The following is a 21,404-nucleotide window of genomic DNA, read 5'->3' as shown; positions in this document are numbered from 1 at the left end:
GTCACCCTTATTTTAAAGCACCCATTCCCCCAAGTGTTTAGCGAATGTTTTTGCTACCTCGGATTCAAAGGTCGGGGTTTTGTAGTGATCAATGTGCAATTTCTGTGTTGTGTGATGCTTTGAGTTAAAATTCATTAATTTACTAAATTCTCCATTTTAAATACAATGTCACGTTTCTGATAAACTTTTGTTTTGTTTTGTTCTTTCGTGAGATAAGTAATTTTACTTCACACAGATAATCAAACATATGGTAACAGAAAATTAGTTTATTGACTTCGCAAACAAAAACTTGTCTAATTATTAAATTCTTCTGTTTTTTGTTCTTCATTAATTAAATAACTATTTTCCTGATATACTTTTAACATGTCTATCAGATTAATGAGTAATATCTCCTTTTGTGGGTAGAGCAACAAACATGTTGCTAAGGTTCCTTACATTTCTGGTTCGGTATGGTCAGGTCGTTAGGTTGCTCGACTCTTAATCTGAGTGTTGTTGGTTCGTATCCACATTACACCAAACATGCTTGCTCTTTCATATGTGAAGGCGTTATAATGGTACAATCAATCCCACTGTTCGTTGGTGAAAGAGAGACCCAAAAGAAGGCGAGGGGTGGTGATGACTAGCTGCCTTCTCTCTAGCCTCATCTTCTAAATTAAGGACAAATAGCGCCGATAGCCCTCATGTAGCTTTACGCGAAAATTCTAAACACACATGCTCTTACAGTTCTAACTTTAGCAACATTCTAGATCCTGATAAATATTGATCCGTTTATGCAGTCATTCTCTTATTTAGTAAATAAAAGTGACTTATTCACATACATATGATTGAAATTATCTTAATATTTTACATCTCCAAATGGATCTAGCTAACTAGTTTTATTTTTCGTTGTTTTACTAAAAACATAGTGCCTGACTTTTTTTGAAAGTATGGTAATAAATTGATCGTTTTACATATTTACAATAATGTATGTAAACTACACGAAAACAAAAAGTGTGTGTGTTCTCTTATACCAAAGCCACATCAAGCTATCCGAGGGTCCACCGAGGGGAATCGAACCACTTATTTTAGCGTTGGAAATCTGTAGACTTGCCGCCGTACCAACGGAGAACAAAACAAAACGTAAGAGGGGACACGTACCCTTCGGCCTTACTTGTTAAGCGCTTAGCATATCCTATTAACTTATCTGCATAATTTCATTTTTTTTCTTATAAATGCATCCAAAATAGCAATTAAAGAAATCCCATCACTTTGAATCCCACTATTCGTTGGTTAAAGAGAAGCCCAAGAGTTCGCGGTGGATAGTGATGGCTTGGTGCTTTCTTTCTAGTCTTACAGTACTAAATTACGGACAGCTATCGCAGATAGCCCTTATAAAGCTTTGTGTGTTATTAAAAAAAAACCCAACAAACCCTTCATTTTGTAGGAATTTTCTAATATACTAGACATTTTTGGAAAAAAAAAGTGAAAATACATAACACGGGCGTAGCCAATGGAGGATGTTTGGACGAGCACCCTAACATTCTGAAAGGTGTTTCTTTCAACTTTCAACATTTTACAGCTATAAAATTTAGAGATATATCACTCAACCGACAATTATTTTCTTTTACGCATTTTTTTCCCTAGTTGCAAGGCCCTCTAGTGGGGCAGCGAAATGTCTGCAGACTTACAACAATAGAAAAACAGAGCACACATCGCCTTTTGCGTAGCCTTGTGCTTAACTTAAAATAAACAAACCTTTTTGCGGGACTTCAGTTTTATTGATACGGACATTTCAGTTGGTTTTTTGTTTTTGTTTTTTTCAACACCATTCGCCTTTCACACTATATTTGGTTAGTGTTGTTTAATGAAGACTTCTGAATCAGTGTTAGTTAGTAAGGGGTGATCTCTATTACTTTCACTCTTCTCTCGAAAACATTTTAGTATTTTGTCTTGCAAGTTTGTTTGTTGTTTTTTGCGAGGGAGGTAAAGATTATTATTTTCATGTTGTAGATTAAGAAAAATAAAAATAATACCTACCCGTAGAGATGGTTACACTCTACCTTGTCAAGACTGCTTCGTTAACTGAACTATATACATGATATCGCTGCTCTAACAATGACGTCAAGAAAAATATAACAGCTGTTATAAGAAATGGCGTCGAGAGGAAGCCATTTGTTGAAACCCAAAATAACTTGCTTCTTTCATGGCGAACGGTTACTGTAGTGATAATGTGGCCCAGAAGACTGCGATTACGAACCAAAACTCTTATATACGCTGCTTTGATTAATAGTTTTACTGTTGTTTTTCTTAAAGGAATTCTCAAAAGGCAAGGAAATGGAATCAATGAAATTGAGAAAGCTTCATGCAGAAATCCAGCGAAGCAACATGATGCGGTACACGTGGCAAGTATGTGGAACTCTCCAGTAAGGTATTTAAAAATATAGCAGTTATTAAAGTGATACATGTTTTCATCAAAACAGTTCAATGCAATGTATTAAAGCAAGTATGTACAGTTCTGTTAGAACGATACTGTGAATTGTCAAACGTGGACAATTCCATGTTGATGTCCGTAGTAAATTAATTATTTTGTAAAATATTTAACACATTAGGAACATCAGAACAAGTTTTGGTTTCATATTTGCACACTATTAATAGCTGTTAAAATATTATAACTGTGAATATCAGGACATGTTTACCTAAGTGTTTTTATATTTGAATGCTATGGGTGATTATGAAAATGCTATAATATATTGGAAATACCAGGAAAAGTTTACGTGTATAGTTTTATGTTTACACACTGTGAATAATCTAAAAAGTTTTAAACACGAACATAAATATTACACGCAGTGATATGTGTGGCTGATTTACTATTACATATTTATTTCAATATTGATATTTGTTTCAGTTAAATATATATTTCGAAATACATTTAACTAATGTTGTTAAATCTGTATTGCAAAATTCCCGCCTATTGACTTTACTTGTAAACGATTATCAACTGTGCTTGTATATACTAGTGATCGCCAGTATTATTGTTTTAGCAGAAATTTCTAAAATCTCGCCTTCCGCTTATAAACAAACGCGACGCACAAAGAGATAGTATATATTGTTGTTTTGCTACAGTTTGTATACTATAAACCTTGAAAGCTATAACTGTGATTAACACTTATGAATCTGGAATGTAAAGATATTTGATCAGAAATACTTACAGATTTCGAACATTACAAACATTACAACTGTTTAACATTATCGGGTTAACATCAGACGTTAATATGTTTACAAAAACACTAGCCTACTTCCCGTTAAGTGAATTGTATCTATATCAACTCAAAATTAATTCGCTTGTCCTAAATCCTCGATAAATTATTCAAGAAGTTCAGGATCGGACAGAAGACTCAATAATTTTTTTTTTAAATTTTTAAAACTTTTGTATATAAATCATTATTATAAATTATATTGTTGTTTGTACATTAAAATATATATATTTTATTAAGAAAACAAGACTTTGTGTATCAGTCTTGTTGGTAAATATTATAAATTTGATAATATCGACATTTAATTAACTCATAAATTTAAATTATCATTTAACCAAGTTTTAAATCGTAATACGTAATATGCAATGCGTGTGTACTGTAATATGGAAATTTATGTACTGTTATACAATAACTATAGAGTATATTGTTAGATATAATGGAAAGTTATAGTTTGTTATTGTTAAGCGCAAAGATATACAATGTGAAAGCATTATAATCTTCCAGACTTACTGCTGAGTAACTGAGAGTTGACACAAAAGAGAATATGTAAAACCGAAAGAAGAGTCAAGCAAAGACTCAATTGGATATGATAGTGTTGGGTTAGAAAAGTTAGTGCAAGCAGCGAAGAATATAGAACAATTGAGAATCATGATCATCGACCTACAGAATAATTGATTGATATTGTATAACATCACTATAAAATGTTTTAATTTTAATTGTTTATTCCTTTCGTAACGTAGTTTTATCGTTTGAGTATTCCGCTAATTACTTATTTCTATTTGCGCAATATGTTTGTATTTAATTCTTATATTATTTCATAGGTTTGTCGAAGGAACTGTCTATATTGCTACAAGTGTATGTGGAAATCGCTTACCAGAAGCTCTAGTGATGATTAAGAGTGTGTTCATATTCACAGATACTCCAACGCACTTTATTTTTTTCACCGAACCCGAACTGAGACCTCCGCTTGAACATCAGGTAGAACATGAAGCTTATATTTATAATCTCTTCCCGTTTTTACTCTATATTAACTAAGAATCTTTGTTAATTATAATGTTGATTTACTAGTATACAAACAACCTAGGACTGAATGTAACTTAATTTATTATAGAGTTGTACAAAACTGGAAAACACATCTGTTTATTGCATTACAATAAATAAATCAAGAATAACTTAATGTGGTCTGGAAAATTACACATAAGCATTTTCAAAATTCATTTATTTGTTGTTTTTGATTTCGCGCAAAGCTACAAGAAGGCTATCTCTGCTAACCATCCCTAATTTAGCAGTGTAAGAATAGAGGGAAGGCAAAGAGTCATCCCCACCCACCGCCAACTCTTGGACTACTATTTTACCAACGAATAATGGGATTGACCATAACGTTATAATTCCCCCACGGCTGAAAAGGCGAGCATGATTTGAGCATGTGACCCTCGGTTTACGAATTGAACGCCCTAACCACCTGGCCATGCCGGGCCTTCAAAATTCGTATACGGTTAATTCACGTGCCCTGTTAGACAACGTTATCCTCATGTAAAGATGACACATTTTTTTTTCAGGTTTAACTTGTTACTGATTGAATGTTATTTGGTTATTATTTACGTAAAAGGGTTTAAAAACAACAACAACAAGAAATGAGATATATTTATCTACTTTCACAGTGATAAGGTTGTAGACCCACTGAATAAAATGTGTTCCGTACATTAGACGGTCTGAAATAGGATGTGAGAGATCAACAATGCCATGTAATGACCAGTATCTCAGAAACATATTGCCTATGGACTTAATTTGTATTTCAGGACAGAAAGTGAAGTGAATGTCATAACTAAACTGCAACGAACAGAACTCATAGACTAGCATAAGATCGAAAATACTTCTTTCAGCCCTACAGCTACCACACAACGTTGCCGTGTCTTTTTGTTCAAAATATTACACCAGCAACACGCTATTGGACATTTACAATCCTTCGCAAATAAGTCCAGAGTTTCTGTTTCGAGAGGTTGGTGTTGGAAAGAAGAGAGATAGTCGATACACTCACTGCCGTATCGCTAAAAATTACCGTTTTCGTGGTGATTCAGTTATGTTTTCGGGGAATATTTGTGTGAATGGACATGCAAGCCTCTCTCTCTCTCTTTCCATGAACGACAACAATAATTAATATAGTGATCATAGAATAATAAGAAAGATAACCTGACCGAATTACCATAAAATACCTTGAGACCTCTTTAAACATCACGTAAATCAACACCTTAACTCACCATGCGACGTCAAGAAGTATGAAAAGATCTACATTGATTGAAAAGTTGGCAAGATCCCTCGTATCATTGCGCTACTTATCAGAAGTGTTCACCGAAGGTATAGAAACTGCATTAATGCCAGGTAGTTATTAAACTTAATGAGTATTTCTTTCATCAAGTATGACTCTTTTATACAAGTTTAGTGAATGAGATTTTAACACTGAGCACTTTTAATTTCAAGGTACTGATGATCCATGGACTATAACTAGCAATAAGTTGTGAAACTTTTATTGATTGTATTCAGTGAACAAATTTTCATTCAAAATTATTTCTAATTTCACATTTGTTGTTTATTTTAATTGAAGAGCGATCTACTAGTGTGTTTATTATCCACTTTTTCATATAATATTTTAAAATGCAGAGTTAAACCCTTGCCTATCTATTATTATATTAAGTGTGGTTAAGCATTTAATTTAGTAGTCAAAATGATGCGGAGTTCAAACATAGTTTCTCAGCTCCGATATCCAATCTTAAACAAATCACGACATGATTTATTCAGCCATCATCTACAATAGTCCTCCCAGAACTAGAACAATCCTGTTGTCAACCAGCTGGACTTGTTAGTTCTAATGGCTTAAACTTCGAAAGATAACTAAAGATGTAAAGTTTAGCAAGTCTTATATAAGTCATCTCGATTCCATGGGACACCTTTTCATAAGTCATAAAGCTAAAAAGTAGTTTTAAACGTACGCTGGGACTCTCCCTGTCTTGATTCACATTAAACTGGAACTGGCAATGTCTGTTATAGATGAAACTTATTTACTCCGTCATCCTTAGCTTTCTTCTACAAATCAAGGAAAGATGTCCTACTCATTTAGATCTTCAAACAAGGAAACTATGGAGACGGCAAAAAAACAACAACAAAAAAACAACAGTGGACTAAAAATGTTAAAACAAAGTAGCTTTTGAATTATCCATCAAAAAATAAAACCAGGTCTTTTAGTAATGGGAATCACATAACAATAAAAAAGCAATTCACGGAGTAGAGAACCACGTGTCCTCTGGTGAAAATAGTAAATTATCATTACGGGTTCTACCAAAACTGCCAACATTCATAATAAATGAGTAGCAACTACTAACAAAACATCATTTTTCAAATATAAAACTTACCATACTTTGTAAGATAACGGCCTTGTATTGTTCGAGCTGTTTTGGGTATTTAGTACCAATATCACAAGCAATAAAAATGGAACTGCTAAATATTATACGCTTCGTCATTATCGAAATAGATAGACTTTTAGCCAAAGCTACAACTTCATTTGTTTGAAGTTAATCACAAAAGCTACAGAGTGAGCTATCCTGATTTCTAGTATGATAAGTCTGCAGACATCCCGCTGTGCCACAGAAGGGACTGAAGTATTCGCCTGATGTCTAATATATATGTTCTGAAACAATAGGCAAACAATATAATAAACTTCCCCATATCTCTATGTATTATCAAATAATACATTTCGCGCTTATTAAATATGTTATGAAATACAATTAATAGAGAAAACATTATCGTGTTACTATGAGGTATTATATAATAATAATAATACATTTGTACCATCCCTTTATTAGATATGGCATAGGAATGAAAGGATGCAACCAAGAAAAATATAGCGGGTTAGTATTATATAATAGACAAATAGTAGAGAAAAAATAATATCAGTTTTATACATATTAGATAGAAGGCAAACAAAAATTTACAAATTTTACCGCATTTGTAATACAGAAAACAAATAATAAAAATTAACCATATCAGATAATAAATAACAGACGAAGAATAAACTTACCTTGTGTTTATCGGCTATTGTATCCCTGTCAGTAAACTTATCGTGTGTCTGTTTGGTTGTTTTATCCCTGTCAGAACAATTAATAAAAGAACAATAATTTTACCATGTGTTTAACTTTTACTATCACTAAATTCCCATCATAGCATCATATGCTGAAATTTATATTTTCTGTAGTCAGTAATCAACAATTTATCCCAGAATTCGCACTTCGATCCACAACTCATTTCTAAAAACAGCAAAGCATATGTCTACATCTTTTTACTTGAATATTTTTCTCATTATCCAACTTAGTAAGATGTTTTTCAAATATCACAAGCTTTATATCCAATTTATTAGCTTTGTTAGACTAATCTAGATCATAATTCCCTTGTCTTTTATATCAACTCTACAAAAACATCTTCTAAATGTTTTCCTTTTTCTCTCTTTCAAATCTACCCGAGTAAGACATTCAAACATTATGTTCCTTCAGTCTGCACGAAAACCGAATTAGCAGCTTCTGTTCAGGACCACGACAAATGAAAGCTTTTTTAAAAGAAAAATGAGCACAGGCAGTGATAGAGAAGTGCCAGCCATAGCAGCTGACACAGAATTGATGTAGTAAGTCTTTGTTGTACGAGCATCTCATTATGTTTACAAGTAATTTGCTGTTTTTGTAGTGTCTATGGTTAATCAGGCTTGCACGAAATGGCGTGTGCCAGCTATTTTGTTTCTATCAAAACACGTAGAAGATTTAAAGAAAATAACAACATATCATCCTTTTAAAAAATTTGGTTTGTTGTCATTACAACTTATTTTTCGAAAACTTACTTGTGGCATTTCTTTCTGATATCTTGTGTGATTCATGTATCCTATTCTAACCACTTTATCATATGCTATTGTATTGTTATTCTATGTATGTTACTGCCGGTGCTCAACTTCTTGAAATAAAAAGTAAAAACATTGTGAATCTTGTTCATGATTGGAGCGTTCTGGAAGATAACAATTTATACATCGTTGAAGCTACTGTCTTGGATGAGATCAGGGGAGAGAATTGTAGTTGACTGCGACAGTCAAATATAGGCAAAATTTAAATTTCAGTGCCTTCTCCCTTAAGTTTTGCCCCCCAGTGGCTCAGCGGTATGTCTGCGGACTTACAACGCTAAAAACAGTGTTTCGATACCTGTGGTGGGCAGAGCACATATAGTCCATTGTGTAGCTTTGTGCTTAATTCAAAACAACAACAACCCTTAAGTTTTTAAACTATCCAGAACAAATTACAGATTTCAGATCCAGAGAAATCCCGTAATTTTTAATATCTGGTTATTACTCTCACCATTACGTTAAACTGTTGAAGTAAGATGGCTATGTACAATTACTCTAATGCAATATGCTACAATTCATTGTAGATCTAGTTTGCAAATATGTTTTAAGTGTAATGTTTAAAAATACATAAATAAAGATCATCTATATTATTAAGTGAAGCATTATAGTTTTAGGCTTAGTTAATCTGTGTATTTCTTACAGCTCAAAATTTGGCAAAGCTTGCAACCAAATATTTCCTATACTTTTCGGTTAGCCAGCTATCCTGCTAGTGCGAATGAGTCCAGCTGGAAGCTGCTCTACAGACCATGCTCCACTCTAAAGTTGTTCCTTCCGGTAAATTTCTTTCGTACGTCGACGTGAGTAAATCAAAACTAATAAAAGGTTATAATACATTTTAATGAGACATACTAAAACTTTTAGTTGTAATATATTTTGAAAGACATTTGTATTTTAGTGATGTAATTCGTCTATAAATTTTATAATATTTTAAACAGTTACTGAAAAAATTAAATTACATCTTGAAACTAATAATGTACCAAAAGAAATAAATGTGCCATTTATTTATAAAATTAAAAATTTCCACCTCAAAAACATACACTGCATGGCCAAAAGTATGTGGATATCCCTTCTAATTAGTGGGTTCGGCTATTTCAACCACATCCATTGCTAAGAGGTGCATAAAATTAAGTATACGGTCATTTAATCTCCATAGACAAACATTGGCAGTAGAATGGGTCGTACTAAAAAGCTCAGTGATTTTAACGTGACACTGTCATGGGTTGCCACCTTTCCAACAAGTCAGTTGGTCAAATTTCTTCCCTGCTAGAGCTACCCTGTTCAACTGCAAGTGCTGTTATTGTGAAGTGAAAACGTCAAGGAACAACAACAGCTTAGCCACGAAGTGATAGGCCACACAAGCTTACAGAACGGGACTGCAGAATGATGAAACGTGTAACTTGTAAAAATCGTCTGTCCACAGTTGCAACACCCACTACCGAGTTCCAAACTGCCTCGGGAGCTTCATGAAATGGGTTTCCATAGCCGAGTAGTCACACACAAGCCTAAGATCACCATGCACAATGCCAAGCATCAGTTGGGGTGGTGTAAAGCACACCGCCATTGGACTCTAGAGCAGTGTAAATGCGTTCTCTGGAGTGATGAGTCACGCTTCACTATCTGGCAATCTGACGGATGAATCTGTTGTTTGTCGGATTCCAGGAGAACGGTACCTGCCTGAATGCATAATGCCAACTGTAAAGTTTTGTGAAGGAGGAATAATGGTCTGGGGCTGTTTTTCACGATTTGGGCTAGGTTCTTTAGATCCAGTGAAAGAAACTCTTAATGCTACAACATACAATGACATTCTAGATAATTGTGTGCTTCTAACTTTGTGTTAACAGTATGAGGAAGGTCCTTTTTGTTTAAGCATGACAATGCCCCCGTCCACAAAGCGAGGTCCATAAAAACATGCTTTGCCAAGGTTGGTGTGGAAGAACTTGATTGGCCTGCACAGAGTCCTGATCTCAATCCCATCAAACACCTTTGATGAACTGAAACGCCGACTGCGAGCCAGGCCTTCTCGCCCGACATTAGTGCTCGACGTCACTAATGCTCTTGTGGTTGAATCGGAGCAACTCCCTAAAGCCATGTTCCAAAATCTAGTGAAAAGCCTTCCCAGAAGAGTGGAGACTGTTATAGCACCAAAGGGGGACCGTCTCCATATTAATGCCCATGGTTTTGGAATGAGTTGTTCAACAAGCACATATGGATGTGATGGTCGGGTGTTCACATACTTTTGGCCATGCAGTGTATCTTTAATACATAAAATATTATATAACATTGAAAACTTAAAGCATAATATAGATTTCATGAAGGCTTACACTGAATATTTTGAAGACATCATGATGACAATACCCGTTAAGTTGATGAAGAACATCAACAAACGTAACAAATGTGTCGAAACCTTTTGCTTTGCTTGTGTTCCAAAATGTGACAAAAAACTTAATAATATTTTAGTAATATAGATTTCATATATAAAATAATCTTTGAATTTTTCGTATTCTTAATATAAATTTAATTATTAAATATTTGTTTTGGCTAGAATATAGCAAATATGAAATCTGCACTATAGCTTTTTAATGTGCAATTACAGGACCTCCTAACCGAGTTAGATGCTGTGTTAGTTTTAGACACAGACGTCTTGTTTCTCAGATCACCAAAGGGATTTTGGGCTCACCTGTACCAAATGAGACCATTTCAACTGATGGGCCTTTCTGAGGAGACACCATCTGCTACCCTTGGCTGGTATCCAAACCATGTGTCAGCATTCAAAATATACGAGGATAAAGGTACCTTATTTCCAATATACTGTACGTAGAAGGTTATTTGTAATCATAATTATACCGTTATAGTATCACACTAGCATTCAATGAATATTATCAAATGACTGAAAGTCGTCATTATATCTCAATACAAGTGTAAGTGTTGTGTTATCAGGATGAACATTGTTATATCTGTATATTATTAGAAAAAACTGTGTTCTATTCAATGAAATATCATATTTTAGCACGAAACAAACAGATTATATAAACTTTAAATTTCCCCATCGCATTCCATATATATAGTAGTACTATAATAAGAAACAACTGCAGTGGATTACCTGATTGTCAACTTTTGTAATTGTGTACATCGGTGGTGAAATTCTCAACAAAATAGTAAGGTACTCAACTGAGTGAAGTGTACCTGTAACGTGTAAACATAAAAACAAAATAGTAAGGTACTCAACTGAGTGAAGTGTACCTGTAACGTGTAAACATAAAAAGCAACTCAAATAATTCCCGGTACTAGTACCGTCTTAAAAAATAACTTCAGGTATTCAGTACCGATTAGCCAGCGAAATTTATCCTTGCATGATCCAACACTATCCAGAAATATTACATGACTTCTTCGATAGATCATTACATTATTAAGACCAACTAGATAGACTTTTTCGATAAATTTCTATATCATGATTATTACGAACAAATGTTTTCATTCGGATCAAACGCTATATAGCAATTTGACATGACTTTTTCGAAAAAATAATCTTCATTACAAATATTAAGAATAATTGTTTCACTTGAATCAAACACAATATAACAACTTGACATGACTCCTTCAAAAAACTCTACATTACGATTATTAAACGCAATTGTTTTCATTCAAATCAAACACTATATATCATAGCTTGACATGACACTCAAAATGTTCCTATGTTAGAAATATTAAGAATAATTATTTTCACTCTTTTTTTTTTTTTTTTAGGAGTAAATGGTGGAATCTGGTTGATGAACCTAACACGGCTACGACAACATAACTTTACTCGAGAGGTTCTACATATTTATGATCAATATGGAGAGTATATTGACTTTGGAGATCAAGATGTTGTCAGCATCTTTTACGGTCGTCGTCCAGGTACGTGGAGCTCCTCCTCTGCATGATTATGGTACATATATAAAATGTGGATGTAGAGAACAATCTTAAACATCTGAAAATTATCAGTAGCATTAAAATAGAACATATACTGAAGGTATATATAAATATTAAAATATAATACAAAATATAAATATATACATATATTACTGAACACAATACAGTGTAAGTTAACATGAATATCAAATAATACACATAGTGAAAATCCATGAGTTATAAAATAATACATATGTTAAAAGTTAACACAAATATCAAAATAACACAAAATTTAAAAGCTAATACAAATATCAAAGCAATAAATGTGGTGAAAGTTAACACAAATATGAAAATAATACATATAGATAGAGTTTGTTTGTTTTGTTTTTGAATTTTGCGTTAAGCTGCACGAGGGCTATCTGCGCTAGGCGTCCCTAATTTTGCAGTGTAAGACTAGAGGGAAGACAGCTAGTCATCACTACCTACCGCCAACTCTTGGGCTACTCTTTTATCAATGAATAGTGGGATTCACCGTCAAATTATAACGCCCTCACGGCTGAAAGGGCGAGCATGTTCGGTGTGACGGGAATTCGAACCCGCTCCCCTCGGATTAAGATTCGAGTGATTTAACCATCTGGCGTTGCCAGGCTTAATGATAAAGTTAACACAAATCTAACCTGCATGAAAGCAAGTGTATGTGACGTCACGCCTGAATTTTCGAAATAGGAGAAGTCATAAAAGACAAAATGCAGTTAATCAGATAGAATAGTTCGATTACTGTCAACCCATTACGATTTTAGTGGCGGAGTGTATGAAGGCCGTAAAGGGTGGGGTGGGAATAAAACCTCATAAGTGTCGTGAGTGTTGGTGTAATAAGCCTAAAGTAAAGACGTAGTGTGGGATCACCCAGACTAGACCTAAGTGCATAAAGTTTATTATGAAATTAAAAGTAAATTAAATTTTAAACTTAAATCGTTTCTGAATTAAGCTGTATGTGTCGTATCACCAACGTTTTTAATATACAAAAACAAACTTCTTTGATCAGCCGAGACTCTAAATGAAAAAAATCAACAAATATTTTTTCCAGTTTTGTTGTCTTTACATTTCGGTTAATACTGTCAGTACATAGAGTAACAACAATATTAGGTTATACTTTTGTTCCCAATATGATATGAAAGTTATTGTTGGAGCGTAGTGTTATTATAACGCACTGACGTTTTATATATTAGAAGTTAATACTCTAATTGATTGTTAACAATAATCATTCTATGACTAAACCATGAATTCATTTTACGAATTATCTTTATTTTAATTGACTCAAAGGAATTTACCAACGTTTGACTGCCTCGACTGTGCTTTTCTGTGTCTTTATGGGCCAAGTTTGATTTCGTAAAAATTATTTATTTTAATTAGCTATGAATTATAAGGTTAGGATATAATATGGAATGGGATGGTAGTGCTTGCTTCGTAATTTCCTATAGGCTATACGCAGGTACATATTAAAGTACGTAACATGCATAAAATGAAAAATGGCATGCAAAACCTAATGTATTTTCACAATAGTATTTGGTCAGTCTTATTGTAGGATTTTTTATTTCCACTCTTGCTTTCTTTATAGAATGTTGTGTTATTTTTTATTTTTAAACCAGTTTTTAACATATTTCCTGAGATATTCGTATTCATTCCTATATCGTTTTAACTTCTGCAATCGGATTTTGTTTCCTTTTTGATACAACTGCCTTCAAGTCAATCCACATCTCTGTTTGATTTAGTTTGGGTTTTGAGATTGCCAGTCTATAACTTACCCCGTCATTTTTAACGGACTATATGCAAGTTATACATATAGTGAAATATCAAACGAACAACAGAATAATGCATATAGTGAAAGACTGATTGATTGATTGCCTTACTGTTTAGAATTAAGCACAAAGCTACACACTGGGCTATCTGTAGTCTGCCTACCCGGGTTATCGAAACCCGGTTTCAAAGGGTGGGAGTCCGCAGATATACCGCTATACCACTGGAGGCATCAAAATAATACGTGTAGTGAAAAGTAAAAGGAATAGTTTATGGTTGTTGCGTATAAAGAAAGACTTATGATAATGATCAGAAATACTGACAAGTACTGCATAAAATGTATGGCTTTTGGAGATAAAAATAAGTTTGATTGGTTGTTTGAAATTAAGCACAAGGCTACGCAATGGGCTATTTGTACTCTTCCCGCCTCGGGGAAATAAACAAAAATACTGAGGTTTAAACACTTCAAAAGGAAGATGTTTTAGGCTATGTGCTGTTCCTGAAATTGCATTCTCACTCACTTAAAGACCTCAATCTGATGACAATTTTTATGCACTATTCTCTTATATCGCTGTATTCGTTGTAAAAAAACAACAACAACAACTTATATCAGTGAGGCTAGTGTTAGAACAGGTCTTAGAACAGAGTTGTGTGGTGTGTTATGATGATATCGTTATCATACGATATGGTAGCTTCAGTAGAAAAGCCGTCGTACAAATAAATATATATAAAGTATTAGAGACACTAAAAATTCACAAACACCATATCTCACCCCATTACTATATTCAAGAACTTGTATATTCAAATTATTGAAATGTCTTATTTTGTCTTCCGCACGGTCCTAATATTACGTCTAATAGTTTCCTGAACGAAATCGTCTGAACAGTAGAAGTGACTTTTGAAACTGTTAGTATATTGTCAATGGAGTTGCTTTGCGAGTTTCTCTGTCAATCTGCGCAAATAGCTCTCGTGTAGATTTGCGTGCAATTCAAAAACAAACAAAACAATCTATTAATCTATACATAAACAATAGTTTATTTTGTGATACGGCTGGAAGTTTATGAACGATTGGTGTTTTGAGCCTTTGTCAACTATAAATCTATGTATATTATGTTTTTAACGTGACCGAGAGATATACCCAGCTACACATGATTACAGTTTTTTGGAAAAGGGACTGTTACTTATAATTTACCACGGATGAGTCTCCGATTTATATGTTACGTACGTTACAGATTCTAAACGAACCAGATTTAGGAACCAACAAACAAGGTGAAGACCAGTCACTCTTATTGGGTTCTATAATGCCATTCTCCAGCATACAAGGTATCACTTTACGCAAGCCTTGATTGGATTTACATGATAAAGATGTTTTTCACAGGAGAAGCATCACTTATATTACCGTCATGAACAAGAATGTTGGTTTGATTAGGAACGTCTGGAAATATACACTCATATTCAATCAGTAAACTAACGAGTTGATTTTTCTGTTCTTGAGGCAATTTATCGATTTTTGGATCAAGATTGGCCAGAATGTCAGAATTATTTACTTTGACGTTGTATTCATCTCCAATATTTTTAAATTTACGGATGTCTGAGTCAAAGAGACTGTCATCAATATCAGAAGAATACTTAACAATTAAAATGCTTTAGATGCATCTCGAATCTGATAAGGCTTCGTCATACTGATATGATACAGCTGGGTAACCTTTCGAAGATCGGGCGTTTTTACAACATAGTATGTGTCACTGATATTCCCAATACCCTCATAGGAACCATGGTACTTAGTTTTGAATAGATGTTCATAGTAGATAACAACACTAATACCATGTCACCAGGACGGAATTTACGCTTTTCATTCTTGTGGTCATAAACGTCTTTCATTCTAGCTTCGAATAACTTCAAATTTTCTCGAATCATTTCACAAGCACGTAACAATTTGGACAGAAACTTGGAAACTTAATCCAGTAAGTGCATTTCTTTCAGATCATCTTGCAACCATTGTTCCTTCAGCAACTTGAAAGGATCATGCACTGTAAAGCCAAACACCAATTCGAACGGATTAGACCCTAACGTATCCTGAACTGACTCACGAACAGCAAATAACTACCTCATCCCAATCCTTCTCATTATCGAGACAGTAAGTCTGCATCATGTTTCTCAGAATAGAATAGAATATCTGCGATTCGGAATGGTACGCACTAGATTTCATTTGTTTAACACCAAGCTGGTAAACAACCTGTTGAAATAACCCATGCATAAAATTTAATCTCCGATCACACTAAGCTTCTTTGGGCAAGCCAACAAAAATAAAGAAATTAATCAAAGCATTAGAAATGTTTTTTGGTTGAAATGTTTGTTAAGGGGATTTCTTCAAGAAATCTCGTGGATGCGCACGTTAGTCAACAAATACTGGTTCCCTGATCAAGCTTTTTGGGAAAGGCTCAACATAGTCAATAATCACACGACTGAATGGGTCTCTGAAAGCTGGGATAGGTTTCAAAGGAGTAACAAGAATTTTCTGGTTAGGTTTTCCGACCAGTTGACAAGTTTTACAAAACTTGGAAACACCTTACCTAATTTTTAGCGAAAAGAAATGTCTCATAATTTTGTCACATGTCTTATTAACTCATAAATTACCTCCCATGGGGAGTCAATGGATCACTTATATCAAAATCAATGTATTAAAATAAGATGCTTTTGAAACAACAGTTTGATCAACTACAGCCCAATCCAGTGAATCTGGCACATTTGGTGGTTTCAATTTTATCATGATCATACCGTTTTTGAGGACGATATTTAACGATCTCGTAGAAATGCTAATGTCCAAAATTAACTCGCTGTAGTTGAACGGTTCATTATGTTTCAAATCTATAAATGTTCCTGGTTAAATTCTATAGTTTCCCGATAAACAAGCGTTAATCATAATTATAGTTTCTGAGGCTTATAGTATATTGACTGTAGCTCACAAATGTTCGAAGATATACTAACGTTTTCGTAAAAAAATATTGTTGATTGTTACTCTGAAGAATCTGCTACAAATTTAGAGAACAGTTGAAACTTGTGCAATACACATTCAATAAAATACGTCACATGCATCAAACTGAAATAAACTTATAAAGATAAATCCGTTTTTTGGGTTCTCTTTCATAACTACGATCTTCGCCTTGCAGATGAAGATATTATTGGCTTGGGGGGGGCAGTTTTGAAGCTTGTTGCTGTGTAAGTTTTAAAGTTTTTTCATTTCTTTGAGAAATAGTAAAGATTTCCTTATTTGAAAAGTTATCCTCTGGCTCATTGGAGTTAAGTGTGTAAAAACTCACTGTGATTTGTTATGCCTTACAAAATATTAAAGTTTATGGGTGTATTATATGTATGTTTATTTGGAGATTTTACACAAAGCTATAGATAAGAAGTCCTAACTGTGCATAGCCATCGTTAATTTGAAATGATAGACTAGAGTATTGGCTGGTCTAATAATGTGATTTGACTGTTATTCTTAAGACTCACCCTCGACTGCAAAGAGAGTCGTGAAACATAAATATCTGAATCCACAGTCTGTGATTCTAACCATAAAGATACGCCAGACCGAGTGTTTAAATTTGCAACAAATACTGTGTAGTATAATACGCTAGAATATTTATAAATGTGTAGATCTGATCATAATTGGTTTGGTTTTGAAATTCGCGCAAAGCTACACGAGGGCTATCTGCGATAGCCGATCCTTATTTAACGGTGTAAGACTAGAGGGAAGGCAGATAGTCACCACCACCCACTGCCAACTCTTGGGTTACTCTTTTACCAACGAATAATGGGATTGGTTGTCACATTATAACGATCTCATAGCTGAAAGGGCAAGTGAGTTTGGTGTGACAGGGATTCGAACCCACGACCCTCAGATTAGGAGTCGATTTGATTATAAAAAAGAATTGCATATATGCGATGTTTCTACTGTGTTTCAGTCTTAAAATTTATTAATAAACATACTAGTGTAATTGCACTTAAAACTGTACTTGTTTGTTCTGTTGTTAAACATAAAGCAACACAATGGGCTATGTATCCATGTCAAAAATCCACACGGGCCGATTCAATTACTTTAGAACTCAATTTACAAGAATTATGTCTTCTCTTACAGAGTGTTAAATATATTTTTTACTTTAAAAGACCACACTGGCTAGTTCAGTTACTTTAGAATCCAATTAACAAACAAATTATTTCTTCTCTCTTCTTTATCACAGTACAATCTGCGATTGTAACTTACGTTACCCATGGCTTACCACAGTCGTGTCCAAAACTTTTAATGTCTTCTTTTCGTCAAAACAGACTTGTTACATTATCTTAGAACATTCTTTGACAAGACATAATATTCTCTTTTGTCTCTATTATTAAAATATCTCTGTGTTCCTCACTTTAAATATTGCTTGTTACGGTTAAACTAACAGCCACACGGCTGTTCACTTTCACTAACATAACGTTTTCACTAACTTCAGAAATCGTCCATCACGGCTAAATTGCTACTCACCCATTTTAGATCTGTCTAATTATCTCTCACCTTGCATTCACTTGGTCGTCTATATATATTGCCCAGCTGAGACCTCGAACCTTCTACAAACGAGACGCTATGACTTAACAATATTCACATAGCGAGAAAAATTTAGAGCTTCGAGATAGATGACGTCTACATTACTACAGCAATTAAACTGTATGTAAAATTCACGACTCGTACCGAGTTACGAAACAAATTTGTCATAACTATTGCTTTTAAAACAATCAACCTCCAACATTTTGTTATGAAATCTAAACAATCATTAAATGTTTAGTCACAACATAAACTAAATACTAACACTTATACTAAACAGTATTACACATCCAACAGCGTGTCAAGGATATCAAATTTCGGCTTTTAGCACTATAAGTCTTCAGACTCATCGCTGAGTCACTGAATGATTTCCTGTCTTTTAAACCATTTTTAGAGAAGATAGAAGTGGAATTAACAGAAGTAAATTATTAAGTCCCACACAAAAGATACAATTGATTGTGTTAATCACTATTAGACTTGGCTTACATCTATCCCTGTGAATGGAACTACCGGACAAATCACTGTATTGATGCAGAGCGTTGTCTCTCAGCTGAACAAGTTGGTGTGTACCTGATTCACGGAATAGCAGGGGTGTTTCACCGAAAATCGTCTTCAAACTATCATACTTTAGCAGGATTTATTCACCACTGTTTTCAGGAGGTAAGATTTATTGAATTCTAATGTAGTTACGTTCAAACCGTTGTTAGGTATAATGAAGTCCAGTGATGTTTTATTTGTGAATATAAAACACCTGTAATGATCATATTTTTTCAGTTACAACGACATAAGTGAGAAATTTCCAAATAAACATCAAATTGGTATCCGCAAATAAAGCATCTTTGTTTCTGATATTTGCGCAAAGCTACATAAAGCTAGACATCCTTAATTTTAAATTGATAGACTAAATGAAAGGTAGCACTCACTACCGACTCAGATTCACACACTGGCACATTAACCACAACACAACACCCAGTCAAGTAGAACCCTTACATTCAAACTCGCTTATATGAAATGCACATTATAAAAGATTTATCAGTTATTAGAAAAATGTGAAATATATGCTGCACATAAAATGTTTCAAAAGCAAGAACGACAGAGAAAATGTTCATTTAAAATGTTTTTTTTTTATTCCTTCTTTCACATACAAGGTATTATTATTCAGTGAAATAATAGATTATACTGAATAAAACATTTATTTGGAAGAATGTAGAAGTATAAAAGCTATAGTAACAAAATAAGCTTCAGGGGTTTACAATTAAACATGGGGATAATTTACTTGAAAAATAGGACTCTATATCCAGTTAATTGTTATTGTAGGAAATGACCAGTCTTGTACGCTTTTCTCAGAAACAATAATCGAAATTTCTTCTTCTTCAAAAAAAGTAATTCAAATGATAAAGCCTTTACCTGAGTGTTTTTACTGTCTCTACAGTTTCAACTGGATACAGACGCCCGAACCTTTTTATTGGAACCTATTCAACACGCAATAACTCAAGCACGGAGATGGACATTTTGCCACCAGTATAAAGAAGTTTTCACCAAAGCTATTGGAACGCCTTTAATTTAATGCATGTTTTAAAATTAATAATAAAAATTTAACTTGCACTCTTCACGTTAATCATTACACACTTTCCTTTAAAACAATGCTGGCAATAACATTTGTTTTGACTATTAATGACATCCTTATTATTCTTCAGCTGAATATATACCTTGTTTTTTAATGAATTAATATTTACATTAAGATTTTGATTTTTCTGCTTTGTTAATTAGAAATTCAAAAAGCTGTTGTTGTTTTGAATTAAGCACAAAGATACACAATGGGCTCTCTATGCTCTGCCCACCATGGGTATCGAAACCGGGTTTTTAGCGTTGTAAGTCCGCAGACAAATCACTGAGCCACTGGGGTATATACGAAAAGTAAGTGTGAAATTGGAAAGTCTCTTCCAAGGTAATCCACAAATTATTTCGGAAAAGGAAGGCTCTTGGATCTATTTATCGTGGATTTAAAAATAAAGAAGTAAAAAGGCTTATACAAATTCCAAATCTATCTTATGTCACACGAATCAATGTAATTATTGTAACATAAAAAGAATCATACAGGAAAAGACGAATTACAAAAGAGATTAATTCATGACCAACATAATAAGATAACATTTTGTATCTTCCCATGACAGAAAACAATCTTAATCATCTGTACAATTCTGACTTATTTGTTCTTAAATAAATTTTAATAAATTAAATATTCTTCTTCAGCACTGGAAGAAAGCGAAATGAGTAGCAAAGACATAACGTGTTTCGGTGGGAGGATAGATGAGCTAATTTTCACTAAAAGTGGTTAATTTTGACAGTACCTGAGATTGTATTTTCCACCTTTTAAATATATATATACAAATAATCTTCTGTAGTAACTATTTATTTTTGAACTATCACTCTTTGCCAAAAACTCTTGTTCTACAAACCACTCTCTTTCTCCGCCTATGTATGAAACAAAAGAGTATAAATATCAACATTTTATGTTTTAAAATCCTACATTCTAGTAACTAATAATATATTACTATGATTAACTAGATACTTTGTGTTTCACATTTAATATTATTTGCAGATACATATATTACACGTCATTTTTATTGATTATCTTTATCTTTTACTGAAGAAATACGTCTATATTAAAAGTAAAACTAAAGCTAGTAAAATGTTACTAGCTGATATTGAGCACATTGATTTGATCTCACCATTTATTAGGAAAATGTAGGAAAAAATCTTCATAAAGCTTTTTAAAAATGACAACAAAATGCTCAAGTGGAATTTAAATACAAAAACTTGACATGTTTTCCAAACAACTTTAGTTTATATAAAGATATTTGGTATTAATAACCTGAATAGTACCGCACGAAACTCTGACTAAACTGCCTGGTGAGAGATCCTAGGATTCAGGTATAAGTGTCCCTAATTTTAAAGTCGATAAACAGAGATAGCT

The 21,404-nt window shown here is 33.6% G+C and overlaps 2 protein-coding genes across 2 annotated transcripts in view; one reads left to right on the top strand and one right to left on the bottom strand.

The window, feature by feature from the left end:
- LOC143228346 (uncharacterized) overlaps positions 1-2,195 on the bottom strand; it is a 51,497-nt gene extending 49,302 nt beyond the window's left edge. The window contains exon 1 of the mRNA XM_076459615.1: positions 2,017-2,195. The gene's annotated coding sequence lies outside the window, so the exon portion shown is untranslated. The remainder of the gene's footprint in view (positions 1-2,016) is intronic.
- On the top strand, positions 1,728-20,457 carry LOC143229195 (glucoside xylosyltransferase 2-like). The gene is made up of 8 exons (XM_076461170.1): positions 1,728-1,829; positions 2,293-2,407; positions 4,055-4,211; positions 8,809-8,940; positions 10,760-10,955; positions 11,911-12,060; positions 18,903-19,087; positions 19,860-20,457. Exons 2-8 carry the CDS (start codon positions 2,388-2,390, stop codon positions 19,992-19,994), a joined length of 975 nt encoding a protein of 324 aa, XP_076317285.1. The 5' UTR covers positions 1,728-1,829; positions 2,293-2,387; the 3' UTR covers positions 19,995-20,457.
- The last annotated feature ends 947 nt before the right edge of the window (positions 20,458-21,404 follow it).

Source organism: Tachypleus tridentatus, chromosome 10, assembly GCF_004210375.1.
Source record: "Tachypleus tridentatus isolate NWPU-2018 chromosome 10, ASM421037v1, whole genome shotgun sequence".
In the NCBI taxonomy this organism is placed as follows: Eukaryota; Metazoa; Arthropoda; class Merostomata; order Xiphosura; family Limulidae; genus Tachypleus; species Tachypleus tridentatus.
The sequence above is the reverse complement of the archived record's forward strand: the minus strand, read 5'-3'. Positions and strand labels throughout refer to the sequence as shown.